Here is a 15525-nt window from a genome sequence, read left to right on the forward strand (position 1 = left end):
ATCTTCTCACATACTTACTGGCTATTTTTGTAGATTCTTTGGGGAAATGTCTATTCAAGTACTTTGTCCACTTTTAAATTGGGTTGTCTTTTTACTGTTGAGTTGTAACAGTTCTTTATATATTCTGGAGACTAGACTCTCATCATATATATGGTTTGCAAAATTTTCTCCCATTCTCTGGATACCTTTCATTTTCTCTAAAGTCTGATTTGATACACAAAACTTTCTAATTTGGATGAAGTACAATTTATCTATTGTTGCTTGTGTCTTTAGTGCCGTATCTAAGAAACCATTGCCTAATCCAAGGTCACAAAGATTTATACCTATGTTTTCATCTAAGAGGGTTCATAGTTTTACATTTAAGTCTATGATCTATGTTGAGTTAGTTAATTTTTTAAAATATAGTGTGAGGCAGGGGTCCAAATTAATTCTTTTCATGTGAATATCTAGTCCCAACACCATTGTTGGAAAGACTCTTCTTTCCCCATTGAATGGTTTTGGCATCCTTGTTGAAAATCAGTTGATCATAAATGTCAGTTTCTTTTTTGACTCTCAATTCTATTGCATTGATTTATATGTCTACCCTTAATCCTGTATCACACTGTCCTATACATTGTAGCTTTGTAGAAAGTTTTGAAATCAAGTCTTCCAACTCTGTTCTGCTTGTTCAAGACTGTTTTGGCTATTCTCAGTCCTTCACTTGTCCATATCAGTTTCATAATTGGCTTGTCAATTTCTTCAAAAAAGGAAGTTGGAATTTTGACAGAGAATGCATTGAAGCTGTAGATCAATTTGAGTATTACCATCTTAACAATATTGTCTTTCAATCCGTGAATACAGATGTCTTCCCACTTATTTACATCTTATTTAATTTCTTCCAAATAATGTTTTGTAGTTTTTGGTATACAAGTCTTGAACTTCTTTGGTTAAATTTATTCCTAAATATTTTATTTATTTTGATGCTATTGTAAATGGAATTGTTTCCTTAATTTCATATTTGGATTGTTCTTTACTAGTGTTAAGAAATACAACTGATTTTAATGTACTGATCTTGTATCCTGCAACCTTGCTGAAGTCATTTATTAGCTCAGATAGTTGTGTGTGTGTATTCTTCAGGGTTTTCTATATATAAGATTGTGTACTCTGCTAATACAGATAGAGTTACTTCTTCCTTGGCAAACTGGATCCTTTTATTTCATTTCTTTTTTTTTTTTTTTTTATGCGTTACGCGGGCCTCTCACTGTTGTGGTCTCTCCCGTTGCGGAGGACAGGCTCCGGACGCGCAGGCTCAGCGGCCATGCCTCACGGGCCCAGCCGCTCCGCGGCATGTGGGATCTTCCCAGACCGGGGCACGAACCCGTGTCCCCTGCATCGGCAGGCGGACTCTCAACCACTGCGCCACCAGGGAAGCCCTTATTTCATTTCTTACCTAATTACTCCATTATAAGAACCCACCCTTGTGACCTCATTTAACCTTAATTACCTACTTAAAAGGCCCCATCTCCAAATACAGTCACACTGAAGGTTAGAACTTCAACATAGGAATCTGGGGGAGGGGGGGACACAATTCAGTCCATGACAGTTATCTGCAACTTACAAGAGTTGTAAAGTTGCTCAAAGACAAAGGTACAGAGACCCCACAGAATCAGATAACCTAGACAATGCCTAATTTTCCACTGAAGATATATAGTAATCATTTCTGTCCACTTAAAAGTCTTTCAGATTTTTTCCCTGCAGTTAAGAAAAAAGTATTTGCTATTCTTATACGTTTATTTGTCCAATTGAATTTTACAATATTGCTAGATTGTGTTAAAATGGTGCTAAAATTTTAAACTAATATTGTTTAAAAAATTTAAATATGGTTAGGGGTATTTGACATTGTTATTTTACTGTATGTTTCCATCCAGGAACAGTTAAAAATTTTTTTAAGTTCTCATTAAATCTTTGTACTTTTCATCATTTAGATTCTGAACAATTCTTATTAATTCCAAAGTAATTTACCTTGGTGTTGTAAGGGAAATTCCTCTTTCCTTTATGGTTCCTAAATAGTTATCACTGGAAACCAATGGTTTTTAAAAATAATGAGTTTTGTATCCATCATCTTATAGAATTCTCCTATTGGTTCTAGTTATTTTTCAAAATTATATTTATTTTAATATTCATCCTTATAGTTGGGTAAATTGAGAATGTAAGTTGAGTGCTTATGGTTCAGCTGAGAGCAAATTGATTGCATCTAAGAATATTTTGTCTGTCTCTGTGTGTGTGTACAGGGGTGTGTTGAGAAGAGTCTGGGTAGGAACATGAGACAACTTTCTTAATGATGTCTTCTTGGAATTAACGCTATTTGTCTTGGAGACCTAGATTCCCAGAGCTGGCTTATCCATTTCATGTGACATCTCCTCCTCTGGTTTTAGAAGGAGCTAGGAAACAAGCAGTTATTGTACATGGGATGCAGTTCCTCAGGACCTGTGGTCTATTAGCACACAGATTCCTTAACTGCTTGTAGGTGTTCCCTAAATTTCTGGATACTACTGTTCAAAAATATTTTGACTTAGCTTTTATCCCTTTGCTCTTGCAATACTCAGGTTTGTGTGACACGGAGTTCAAGGCTTCTTCAAATCTAACTCGATTTCAAAGTTAAGTGGCAACCTGATGCATGCTGCAGTAGCTTTAAGCATTCCCTAGGATACCCACAGAGATCGTCTGGAAGGGAGCTGTTTGTCTTAACAGATTTTCAAAGCAGATAAAACCTGTCCATTTTGGAGAGAGATGTCAGACAACATACATCAGCCCGGAGAAGAGTACTCTGGTTTTAAAGCTCCAAAGAATCGATTCATACGTCCTAGAAATGCATCTAGAGTTAAATACCTCTTGGAGACTTATGAACAAGTGCACTGATGGATAATCTTTTGAAACCAAATATGTTCTTAAATAGAGGAATTTCTGTATTCTCACATCTTCCAAGAAGCTTTCCCTAACCCCTGCCTACCCTCAAGCTGAGTTACCCCTTATCTGAAATCTCACGAAACTTTATTTTTACACTTCTATGGCCTTGACACTTTCTGCTGGTATTTGTGTTGTTCGTGCTCCCCATGTATCAGCCTCACTGTGCCAGAAGATTGGGTATCTCCCACTGCACTTACTGAAATGCTTTGCAAACAGTAGGTGCTCAGTATATGAAGTTCTGTGGATGGACATTTTGATAATCTGTAGTACCTGTTATATTCTACTGAAAATTAGCAAAGTGCAATTAACTTCAATTTTGTAGTTTGGGATTTTCAGTAAACTACCCTCCCTCCAAGAAATGCCTAACAGTTTAGCTAGAATAAGACATTAACATACTTCTATCACGATGAGGATTTGAGGCCCATCTTCATCTTTCCACTTTTGTCTAATTCAAGTTAGGCTAGTAAAAGAAAAGCCTTTTCCTCTTAGCAACCCAACCCGCTCCCCTTCTCTGGCCTCTTTCTTCGCTTATGTTGTGAACTACTTCAGCCTCTGCCTTCAGTGTTAACAGTTTGTGCTTGTGCGTAACCCTCGGCTTTTGGTGATGAGAGATGTTCGCAACCTATTCTGACACAGAACCCTTCCTCGCTTCCGATTCCTCTGCTTCTTGGGGGTGGAAATAGTTTCTCCGCTTTGAAACGCTGGCAGGGAAAAAGAATGGGGGAGAAAATTGCATTTAAACTTTGAAAAGTTGAATCACGGCTGGTTGCACAGCAAAAGCTCCGCAGTGTGGAGAAAGTCTGAATGTGATTTGGTTTGCGCGGGGCTGGGCTGGGCGCCTTCGGGGGGAACCGGCGGGGTAGAGCCCCCGGGGCGGCGAAGGCCCGGAACGTGGCCTCCCGCCGCATCCCCGCACCTCCCCCGCCCCCCGGCTGCGTTCGGGCTGCCCCCACCCCCCGGGCAAGGAGGTCGCGCGCTTGCGTGTTGCGGCCAGAGCGCCCGTCCCGGAGACCGGTCGCAGAAAACGCCGAGCGAGTAGGGGGCGGCGCGCAGGAAGGGAGGAGGACCGGAGACCTGCGGGGTTGGTGGGCGTTCGCGGGTGGAGACGTAGAAGATGTGACGCCGTGGCCCGGCTGCTGCCAGACCAGCGGACGCTGTGCCGGCGGTTGCAAAAGGATCCCTGGCGCTGCAGCTTCGGGAGGCGGCCCTCCCGAGAGCGGCGGCTGCGGAGACACCCAGCCCTCACTCCCAGCTCCCGGGCCGCTCGGCTCCCCGCGCTCTAGGGCCGGCGGAGAGGGAAGCGGCGGAACAGTTTGAGGCTGGGGGCCCGCGGGCGCGGCCGCGTGCCGCGGGGAGGGAGGCTGGGGGGCCGGGGCCGGGGCCGCGCCCCGGAGCGCGTCCGAGGCCGGGGCCGGGGCGCGGCGACTCCCCGCGCGGCTCCAGGGACTCGGGGACCCCAACAGGGCGCTGGCGGGGCCATGGCAGCCGGGAGCATCACCACGCTGCCCGCCCTGCCGGAGGACGGCGGCAGCGGCGCCTTCCCGCCCGGCCACTTCAAGGACCCGAAGAGGCTGTACTGCAAAAACGGGGGCTTCTTCCTGCGCATCCACCCCGACGGCCGAGTGGACGGGGTCCGCGAGAAGAGCGACCCTCACGGTGAGTGCTGGCCGGCTCTTCCTACCCCGCGCCGTCTCCATCCCCTGCCGTTCTCTCTCCCGCCCCTGCCTTCCAGCCTCCGCGCTCCTTCCTTCTCTTCACTCTGACCCCAGTGGGGCTTGTGGTCTCTCCCCGCGCGGCCCTCGGCGGTTTTGGGTTCACCACTCGGCCCCTCCTGCTCCGAGCTGCGGTGGCGGGTAGACGCTCGCCCAGGCTTTGGAGTGTGCTGGTTTCCACTGGTAAACCAGTCCCCCGGGCCCGGAGCCGCAGGGCGCCCGGGCCTTGCCGGCGACTCTGTGGGCTCAGACAACCTGTCGCGTCGGGGATGCCCGGCGGCCGAACAGAGGTGGGTGGCTCACGGAGGTGCCGCCGGCGCCCCCAGCCTGAAGTTCCGACCCCTTCTCTGTGGGATGCGCGCAGTCCCCGGGACAAAGCCAGGAGGGACCGCAGCCGAATTAAACGTTTCTTATTGGAAAGATACCTTTCCAGAGTCGTGCCCTTAAATTCCAGTTTGGTAGGATCCAAGGCAGTTGGCACACTGCTGTCACCCATCCATTTCTGTTTTTTTCCCCGAATTTCGGAAAACTGAAAAAGCAGAAAATATGGACTGTATTAGTAAAGTGCTATAGACCTTTGTTGCAGTAGTGAAAAGAACTGCAAAAACTTTAATCTTCCACTTGCAGTTATTAGCTATGGGACCTTGAGCGACCCTTAACCCTTGAGCCCGTTTCCTCATCCTGAAAGGGGGGGATAATCAACCTTGCATCAGGCTTGAGGATCAAATGAGGATTTATATAAAGTGCACAGAGGACTCAGTTTACTAGTATGCAGTTTCGTTTTCTGTAAAAATAAAATGAAATAAAATCTATCTGTGGTTATAGAAAGAAGATGGGCCTAAGTCATTAGTTCTCAAACTTTAGGGATGCATCAGAATCACCTGGAAGGTTTGTTATAACACATGGCTGAACCATCTCCCAGAGTTTCAGATTGCTTAGGTCTGGAGTGGGGGCTGATTTGCATTTCTAACAAGTTCCCAGGTGATGCTGACCAGGGAGCACACTTTGAGAACCCACTGGTCTAGAGAAAAGATGGAGAAAAAGGTGTAAAATGGGCTGGTAAAAATACTGATGAATTGGAAGTGAGAGAAAGAGATCAGATATATTTTAACTGTCACCCTGTTAAGTGTAGGTAAAACATCTCTTTTGAAAGCTGTTTGTTCTGCCATTCCTTCCTTTATGGGTTTCAGGTGGAAAACCTGATCCTCTTTTTGCCTGAGAAAAGACCCGCAGGAGTCCGTCTTTACCTTATGATGCTAATGGTGTGTCCTACACTTTGGAATGCGGGAGTAGGAAGTGGAGAGAGCTCTGCAGCCAAGCCTCCATTGACAAATTCGGGAATGGGAATGTGCTTTCATAAGAATTGAGTCTGTATTGGTTCCAAAATAGCAACAAGCAAAAGATGCAGGCCTGTAATTTTTTTCAGGCCTGCCGTAATTAAAAAGTTTTCTCTTGTACTATCCAGTAAATCTGAAAAGATGCTTTTAGTCCAGTCTATCGGTAGCGCTCCTTCTCTATTTTGGTAACTTAAATGGATTTCACAAAATTATCTTTGTGTTTGGAGTTTGTTCTGCAGTTGTCTGCCAGGCTAGCCCAGCTGGTTAGGGCAAGGTGCACATATGTCCCAATTAGTTTTGCTCTTTTCTAGTAGCACAAAAAGGAGCATGTTCTTTGACGAGAAGACAGAAGAACTCTCCCCCAGATTGGGTTCATATTGAGGCTTCCCCTAGTACTCTCTTTTTTTTTCCAGACATTTTATTAGTTACAGTTTTTTTCTTTGACACTCTCGATACCCTATTTCCTTTAGAACAAAACTGTATAGGGGCTAGCGAGTGAGGGTAATTCTGAATTGCATACCGCATTACCACCCTTGTAAAAACACCTGTTAACTTTTTATTCCCAGTTCTGGGCTGGGCTGTCATTTTTGTAATCTGATTTTAACTCAGTGGTACTCAAATAGGATTGGTACTGCCTGCCCCCTTCCACCTCCAGGGAACATCTAGCAATGCCTGGAGACATTTATGGTTGTCACGCCTGGAAGGGTGGCATTTAATAAGTAGAGGCCGGGGATGATGCTGCAGTGCACAAGATACCTCCCTAATCCCTCAGCAAAAAATTTTCTGACCCTAAATGTTAGAAGTGCTAAGGTTGAGAAACCCTACTGACTTGATAACTAGCTAAAGACAAGACGTTTAAAAGTGAAGAGTAGAATATTCATCCAGATCTGTGGAGAGCACTGATTTTTTAAAAATCACCTTGTACCAGGTGATAGCCTGACAAGAATGTAAACCTAAAAATGATAAATTTAGGCCACTTTTGTATAGCCCAACCTGGACATAAGTTTAAGTACAGTGTTTTTTTCTGGCATGTCGAAGGCGTACTGATAGTTGACCAAACCAGGAGGAGACTGATGGGAAATATATAAGAAAAAAAATGACTTAACAATATCCTCTGAATTACATCCCCTCCGTTCCCCTGAACGAGCAAAACTGATCAGGAAACGTGGAGAAATCAGTTAACCGTTGCTACAGCTTCCCTCTGAGTTAAGGCCCAGATATCTAGACCTGTTTGAAACGTTGGAAAACCCCAAGGCCCCATTCCTCAAACTGTTTTGCCCAATGGACCCTAAAATGTGTCATTGGAGATTTATTCCTTTGGCGTTAACACTTTCCGGACGTTTCTAAAATGCAAATACAGTCTGCTCTCCGTATCCGAGGGTTCCCCATCTGCGGAGATGAGGGTCAACAGTGCTGCGCCACGTTCCTCGAGGGACTTGAGGCTCCATGGTTGTTGGTACCTGCGGGGGATCCTGGAACCGGCCCCCCACGGATACCGAGGGAGGAGGGTCCCTCTGGAAGAGTTCAGCAGCGTTCGGATTTTACCGTTTAGCGTGGATTAAATCGCACGTGCAGTTTCTTCTCCAAAACCTGACCTGGAGGACTGGAGTTGGCGGAGCTGGGGGGCGGGGAGCTGTGAAGGCTGTGGCATGAATGTGGGGCGCTGCTTAGGGGCGGGGGCCGTAGCTCAGGTTCTGGAGAGGACGCGGGGCGGGGGCGGACGGCGGCAGAAAGGAAGGGATCAGACGCCTGGACGCCCGTGTTTCCAGCTTCACAGTGTTGCTGAAGATCACCTGTGCTTCTCACCTGGGTTCTCTCTTGAATTGCTTTCACAAGTTGCCTTTGAAAAGGCAACTTTCCTTACAATCCTGGAATAAGCTGTGTTTGATACGAGAGTCTTGCTAAAAGCATGATAAAAACAAGGACGGAGGGCTTCCCTGGTGGCGCAGTGGCTGAGAATCTGCCTGCCAATGCAGGGGACATGGGTTCGAGCCCTGGTCTGGGAAGATCCCACATGCCACGGAGCAACTGGGCCCGTGAGCCACAACTCCTGAGCCTGAGCCTGCGCGTCTGGAGTCTGTGCTCCGCAACAAGAGAGGCCATGAAAGTGAGACGCCTGCTCACCACGATGAAGGGTGGCCCCCGCTTGCTAAAAAACTAGAGAAAGCCCTCTCACAGAAAAGACCCAACACAGCCAAAAATAAATAAATAAATTAAAAAAAAAAAAAAAACAAGGACGGAGCCTGTGCTCCCCCCCCCCCCCCCCCGTGTGCACGGTGCACACCCACCACCTTCCCTTCGGCGTCCTGGATGTTTTTACAGGCCCCTTCCAAATGCCCATGGGAATGGGTAACAAGTGTATGCTCTAAAGTAGTGAACCACGTGAAAACATTCAGAAGAGAGAACATTTTATCCCAAGCAGCACGTACAACATATGGTGGAGTATAGTAAGGGCAAAGTATGCTGCCTGTGTGCGTTTTAGCATCAAATTTATTCCAGATGCTGTTATTTTGGCAAAAATGAAGGTAGTAAGTGCTGGGTCGACCCTTGGGCCTCTCCCAGGAGGGCTTCTCCCAGGAGGTGACTGCCTGCTTGCCCCACTTCTTGGCTTCCAGGCTCCAGAGGACACTGAGCCTTGAAGAGACTGAGGGACCCGTCCACTCCCATTTGGAGAAGGGATGGGATCCGGTCTGTGTGACCCCTGGTCTGTGTGACCCCCGTGCCGTGTGCCATGGCACATATTCCATGCAACCCCTCATTGTTAAAAACATGAACTTGCGAAATTCAAAGGGAGGCTTCGGACCTTTTATTTCACAGATTTTAAAGATATTCTGGGGGGAAAAGGTTTTTTTGTTGTTGTTTGTTTTTTAAAAGAAGTTTGTATAGTGTAGTAATGATACGGCTAGATTCTGTGAGTGGATTATTATTCTCTGTTCATGATTTACACACTTTGAGAAAATGCTGGCACCTTAAGGTAGGAACCATGACTTCTCCATATAAATAAACATCATAAAAGATTTCTATCTTTTACTCTGGGAATTCTCACTAAATGTCAGCTGCTGATGAGAACATTCTGTGTGGACCATCCCGTGGAATAACTCCTCCTGGACCACATGACATATAAAAGCACGGTCGAGGTTTATAGTTCTCTTGGTGCAGTTAACACATACGTTTAGACACTTGGTCAGTCTTTTAATGAAGATGATTATATGTGACAAAATTATATTTGGAAAATATTTTGGAATCTTAAAAGCTGGCTATTAGCATTTTTAAGGGTAATCTATACAAAGATGAATCATTTCTCAGGATAATTAGTTTAAAGCTCTCATTATGAATCCTGTTTTCTTTTTTTTTTTTTTTAAATTTTATTTATTTATTTATTTTTGGCTGTGTTGGGTCTTCGTTTCTATGCGAGGGCTTTCGCTAGTTGCGGCGAGCAGGGCCCACTCTTCATCGCGGTGCGCAGGCCTCTCACTGTCGCGGCCTCTCTTTGTGGAGCGCAGGCTCCACACGCGCAGGCTCAGCGGCCATGGCTCACGGGCCCAGTTGCCCCGCGGCATGTGGGATCTTCCCGGACCAGGGCTCGAACCTGTGTCCCCTGCATTGGCAGGCGGATTCTTAACCACTGCGCCACCAGGGAAGCCCCTGAATCCTGTTTTCTTTAAAAAGCACCTGAGATTTTTACCACGTACTGTGTGATATAAAATTCCTCAGGTATGTTGTGCATTTTGTTCATTCTTTCTTTCGTGGCCAATACCCTAGAATCCTGTACGCTCTTCTACTTCATCTCCTTTTCTCTTTTTAATTCTGGATTCTGCACCAGGCATTCTACTTAAGTCATTCTGGGCCCCAGCAGTCTTCCAGTTCAATCACGTGGACTTATCCAATTTGTGGCCCTACTTGTGACACTTGACACCATTGTCTGCCTCTGTCTTCCCGAGAATTCCTTGGCTTCTGTTATACCACATCAACCTGGTTTCCTCTCACCCATCCGACCGTCTTTTCCTCTGGTTTCTCCTTCTTTCGGTCTTTTGCTATAATATTCCCCAAGGCTCTGTCTTGGCACTCTGTCTTTCTGTGTACTCGTGGTCCTTCTGCAGATCAATTATAGTCTTTGTCTCAGATTTCCCACCTCTGTGTTAGTACCGTGTTTCTCACTGCTCAGCGGACAGATGCACTGCCACAGCCTCACCTCAACCCACATAAAACAGACCATAACACAGTTTTCTCCAACTAGCACCCTTCCTACCAAATTTGTTTGTAGTGAAATTATCCTTCTAGTCTCCAAAGCTAGACGCCTTGGAGTCTTCCCTACCTCAGTGACTTTTCCTTGCCTTGTCTCTTGGTTTCCCCTGTCCTGTATTTACCTACAACCATACCCTCCCCGACTTTCCCTCTCCAATATGACCCACCTGCTCAGTCTTATTTCCCACTCTTTGCCATCCGCACTCCCCTGACGCTGCCAGTGCTCTGTGCTTTCACTGTAGTCTCTAATCTGACAGACCCATCACTGTTACAATGATGGGCTTTTCCACTTGTGATCCTTATTTTTGGAAAATCCTTCTTTTTCTTATCAATTCTTTTCTCACACCCTCCTCCCACTCCCACCTTTCTCTGGAAAGATCTTTTATGAGTCAGCTCAGTGGTCTTCTCCTTTGTGAAACTTTCCCCAGCCTTCCCAGGGAGAATTACTTGTTTCTATCTCTGCATTTCCCATAGTACTTGGTACATACTCTACGGACTTCATGATTTTGCTTGTAATTGTTTATGTCTCCTGCACTGGGGCTGTGAACTCTGTCCTCTCTGTGTCTGCTCAAAGAATGTGTGTTAAGTTCAACATGTACCCAACAAATTAGCCAAGTCTTCTAACTTCCTTTCTGATCGTCTTCTCACATCCTTCTTCTTCTCTTAGCCTTTAATTGGCCATTAATCCTCTTACCTTACCCCAGTCCTAGGCATGCATCAGGCCCCATTTCTTTCATACCGCCCTGTACCTGTCTTTCCTCTCCTGCATGCTATCTAAAAATTCTCTCTAATAGCTTGATATATTTTAACTTCACGTCCCTCAATTTTACTGGAAATTTCTAGTTGACAGGGATTTTTTAAAATTCAAATGACATTACCTAGCAGTTCTTTACTCTTTTCTACTCTGAGGTCTCAGACTGCATTTACTCACCCCAGGATCCCCTTGACTCCACTGCTCAGTGAATGACAAGGCTGAGGCCCATTGAAGAGGTTCAATCTCTATTGTTGAATGAGCTAGAACTTTAAATAAATAAGCATACGTACTTCGGCACGAGGCGTGTAAAATGGATAAATTGAATGTAGCATCACTGTAGTTCCTTCTGCAGCGACACCTTTCACATTATTCAAAGGAAGCAATAAAGGTAAAACACAATCATTTGTTAGGATTAATTTTTATCGTGGAAGATTTTCTTTTCAGCTATTGAATAGCATAACATTTCTAGCCAATTCCAGAACTAGTTATAATGCTCTAATTAAAAAATACAGATTTGAGAATTCATACTTGAACCATATACTTTAATCCTTAAATCTCTCTCTCTCAAGTCTAAAACCTGTGAATCATTTTATAAATTAGGATTAAGAACTGTCTGGTTCCATTGTTAGTATCTGCTTTGGCTGGGAGGAAATGACACAAATAGTTTCATTCTAATATTCATTCAGATTTATGAGCCAGTATTCACAACAATCATAAAACTCTTAAAAGGACAGAAACTGTATGACAAAGTGAGTCATAGTCTTTGTGATGTGATGTCTGCAAGGGTGGGTAGGAGAGATTGCTGAATGACCAGTCTCATTCTCCTGCTTTCTGAGCTGAATCATTTTATAAAGAGAAAACAATTCATAGGTTTACAGATCGTCATAACATAAACAGGAAATGGAAGAGAGTAACAGAGTCAAATACCCCCTTTTAAAAAGTTACTTTTTGAAATATAACATTTGATGAACAGTGTTTGTTTTGAATTAGAAATGAAATTATTTACTGCCTAATAACTTATTTTTTAATTTAACACCTGCTATATGTCTTCTTTATATATTTTCATTTTTTCAATAAATTATGTTTCTTCTCCCATCTTTTTATTTCTTTTTAAATTTTTTCTCTCGTGTCATTTGACCTTTCCCTTCTTAGCTATTTCTACCTTTGGCTTATTTGACAAGTGTGTGTGTGTGTGTGTGTGTGTGTGTGTGTGTGTGTGTGTGTGTGTATGTGTGTATGTAGGGGCAGGTGTCATTATTCACTGGTTGGATGACTACTTGAATTGGATGGGGACTCGAGAAGAAGGTCCCTTTCATCTTGGAAATTCTGATTCTGGGATGGTATAATCTTGGATTTTGCATGGTTGGTCCTCTTTTGTTACTTTTTATCTTACTCGAATCAGAAATTTGGAGAGCCTCTCTCAGTCAAATTTAATCTTTAAATGCAAGATTGATTAATCTTATCTCCTTATCTTCTTTGAGGCAAAGCATTTGTCAAAACAATTATGTGAAAAGAGAAATAGAATCTGAGTGTGTGTTTCTTAGTTTTAGAAGTAGTTCTTATATACTTATATTTATACATTACTCTGAATGCAGCAGTTTAGTAATGGGAATATAATGCAAGTAAAATTGGGAAGCCAATCTTGCTAACTGGTTTAGTAGAGCACAGTAGTATATGAATAAGGCATATACAACAAGTGTTAGATTAAAAAATAATGAATTACAGCAACACCTTCAGCTGTGACCAGGTGGGGAAAGTGAGACACAGACTGTTTTGGAGGGAGGGTGTTAAAGCATGAGGGGTTGATGGGATCTGTCCAGCCTTAGCCAGACACCTAGGGAGATTAGGCACCATAATGACTAGGCAAAGTCCCTGTGCCATCATAGGGGAAGGGTCAGTTGTTTGACCTTCACCTCTGTATTCCTTGGACCTTGTTACTTTCTGAGTGTTTTTTCAATGAATGAATGAAATTCTTGAGAACATGCTCTATGTGAGCTTTATGAACAATATGTTTAATCTTATTACAGTCTTCTGAAACAAGTATCATTTTCATTTTACAGATAAGGATAGGGTTTTTGCTGTTGGCTTTTCAAAACACGATCTCTTTGTTTGCGACAAGAAGTAATTAATTGTGCCTTCCGTACTTCTTAGTGTTTAGAATACAGTTCATGGCCAGAATTCCAGATGGATGGTGTAGCAGAAATTTGAACAGAATTAGTGATTTTAAAAAATTATTTAAACTCTTCCCAGAGCCTTTACCATGTCTAGCAGAGTTAACCTCTGTCATCTTTTCTCCCACCCCTTGCTTTATTGCGTTCTTTTTTGTTTAGAAAGTATTTCTGTCATGATTTATTATGAAACAGCTCTTTAATATTTAGGGGTTGTTTTCTGAAGCGCCCAAAGATTTTGAAATGGCATATTTAATTTAAAAAGTAAAATAGACGGCTTCCCTGGTGGCGCAGAGGTTGAGAGTCTGCCTGCCGATGCAGGGGATGCGGGTTTGTGCTCGGTCCGGGAAGATCCCACATGCTGTGGAGCGGCTGGGCCCGTGAGCCATGGCCGCTGAGCCTGTGCGTCCGGAGCCTGTGCTCCGCAACGGGAGAGGTCACAACAGTGAGAGGCCCGCGTACCGCAAAAAAAAACAAACAAAACAAAACCTAAAATAGAAAGAGTAGGACGTAATTAAGGATAAATACTGTATAAGAATGGAATGAACCTCGAAGATTGGGTCTGGAAGATTAAGATACAGAATAAGCGAAAGCATGCAGAAAATGCAAAGAGAATAACTAAAAGGATGTCTAAAAATTACAGTTAGACCCTTTCAGGGAAATTCACGATAGGCTCCCTCTTTAAGGACATGTGGTATAAGATTAAAAAAGCAACCAAAAGAAAAAAAGCAGATGTACTTGGACCTATTTTATTTTAATCTTCTTCACCAAGTGAGATTTTCAGTCAACCAATAAATGTTTGGATGTCTAGTATGTGAGGAAATAAAGACCAAGATAAGACAAAAAGATACAAAGAAAGTGCTTAGCCAGACACATCTAGAAATGTGTCTAAAATGAAAAATGAAACTCCTCTTTCCTTGGAATCACTTGCCTCCCTCTTTTGACTCCCCTATATTTTAAAATATAAAATATATTTAAAAAAATTTCTTGCCAACCACGTCCATCTCTTGGAGTAAATTTCTGCTCTTCATTTTCCTCAATCTTCACATCCCTTTCTCAGGCCCTGTGCATTTCGGTTCTGCAGTGTCTTTTACACTCACGTTGGCCTCTGCATTGTTGCCACAGCTGCTCTAGTTCTGTCCCTGACTGTTGCCAATGGCTTCTAGCCTTTCCCATCTGTGTAAGTTTGCTAGGGCTGCCATAACAAAATACCGTGGACTGAGTGGCTCAAACAACAGAAATTAATTTTCCCGTAGTTCTGAAGCCTAGAAGTCCGAGATTAAAGTGTCTGCAGGTTTGGTCTTTCTGAGGCTTCTTCTCGGCTCACAGACAGCTGCCTTCTTGCTGCCCTTTCATCTCTTTGCACACATACAAACCTCCTCTTCTTGGTTCAGATTTGGTTAGGGCCCACCCTAATTGACTCATTTTAATTTAATCACCTCTTCAGAGGCCCTATCTCCGGATAGTCATTTTCTGAGGTACTGAGGCCTAGGGCTTCAACATATAAGTTTGGGGCAGCGGCGGGTAGGAGATACAATTCAGCCCATAACACATCTAATCAACCGGATATTGTTCTTCCGCAGAGTAATCTTCCCAGAGAGCAGCTCCGATCTTCTTATTCCTCTCCTCAGAAAAACATGGACTCGAAACAGTCCAGTCCCCTGGTACACACGTCGTTTACAGATGTGGGCACTGTTAAAAGTCTGTGAGAATGATAGAGAATAGGAAAGTTACCAGCAGATGAGTGGTTGTCTTATATATCAAAAAGTGGGATAAAGCTATTTTCCGGAAACTCTATGTAGGTAGTAAGCTTGATGTAGTTTCTTGAAAAAAAAAAAATTCCAAGAGTCTTAGAATACTGAGAAAAGAAAATAACACAGAAAGTAGTAAATAGGGTGATCTATAATGGGAGAGTAGTAACATACATAGGCTTGATATGTTCATTTCAGTGGAATATCAGACCAAACTTCTCATAATAACCTTCTACAAAAGAAATACATTTTCTTTGGGAGAGAGTCTGGAGCTTTTCATGTTTGGGTTTCTAAGGCCAGGCTAAGGACTGTATCACTTTTAATGAACTGGAAGTATGCTCTCCCTCTAAAAGGTAAAAAATTGAAGATAAATTTATTATCATAATCTAAAAGTATTCTTAATAGACAGCTCACTCTGTTTTCTAATTACCACCCAAAAGTGAAGCTTTAGATTCTTATTCTAATTCAGGGTTATAATTTTTGCTAGAGCTTCCACCCAACTTTTTTTTTTTTTTTTTTTTTTGCAGTATGCGCGCCTCTCACTGTTGTGGCCTCTCCCGTTGCGGGGCACAGGCTCCGGACGCGCAGGCTCAGCGGCCATAGCTCGTGGGC

At 43.6% G+C, this 15525-nt stretch overlaps 1 protein-coding gene across 1 annotated transcript in view; it reads left to right on the forward strand.

Moving 5' to 3' along the window:
- The first annotated feature begins 4424 nt into the window (after positions 1–4424).
- The window catches only part of FGF2 (fibroblast growth factor 2), a 55900-nt gene continuing 44799 nt past the window's right edge, over positions 4425–15525 (forward strand). The window contains exon 1 of the mRNA XM_065877146.1: positions 4425–4602. Coding sequence (XP_065733218.1) covers positions 4425–4602 — 178 coding nt within the window. The remainder of the gene's footprint in view (positions 4603–15525) is intronic.

The sequence above is a fragment of the Phocoena phocoena genome, chromosome 5 (genome assembly GCF_963924675.1).
Source record: "Phocoena phocoena chromosome 5, mPhoPho1.1, whole genome shotgun sequence".
In the NCBI taxonomy this organism is placed as follows: Eukaryota; Metazoa; Chordata; class Mammalia; order Artiodactyla; family Phocoenidae; genus Phocoena; species Phocoena phocoena.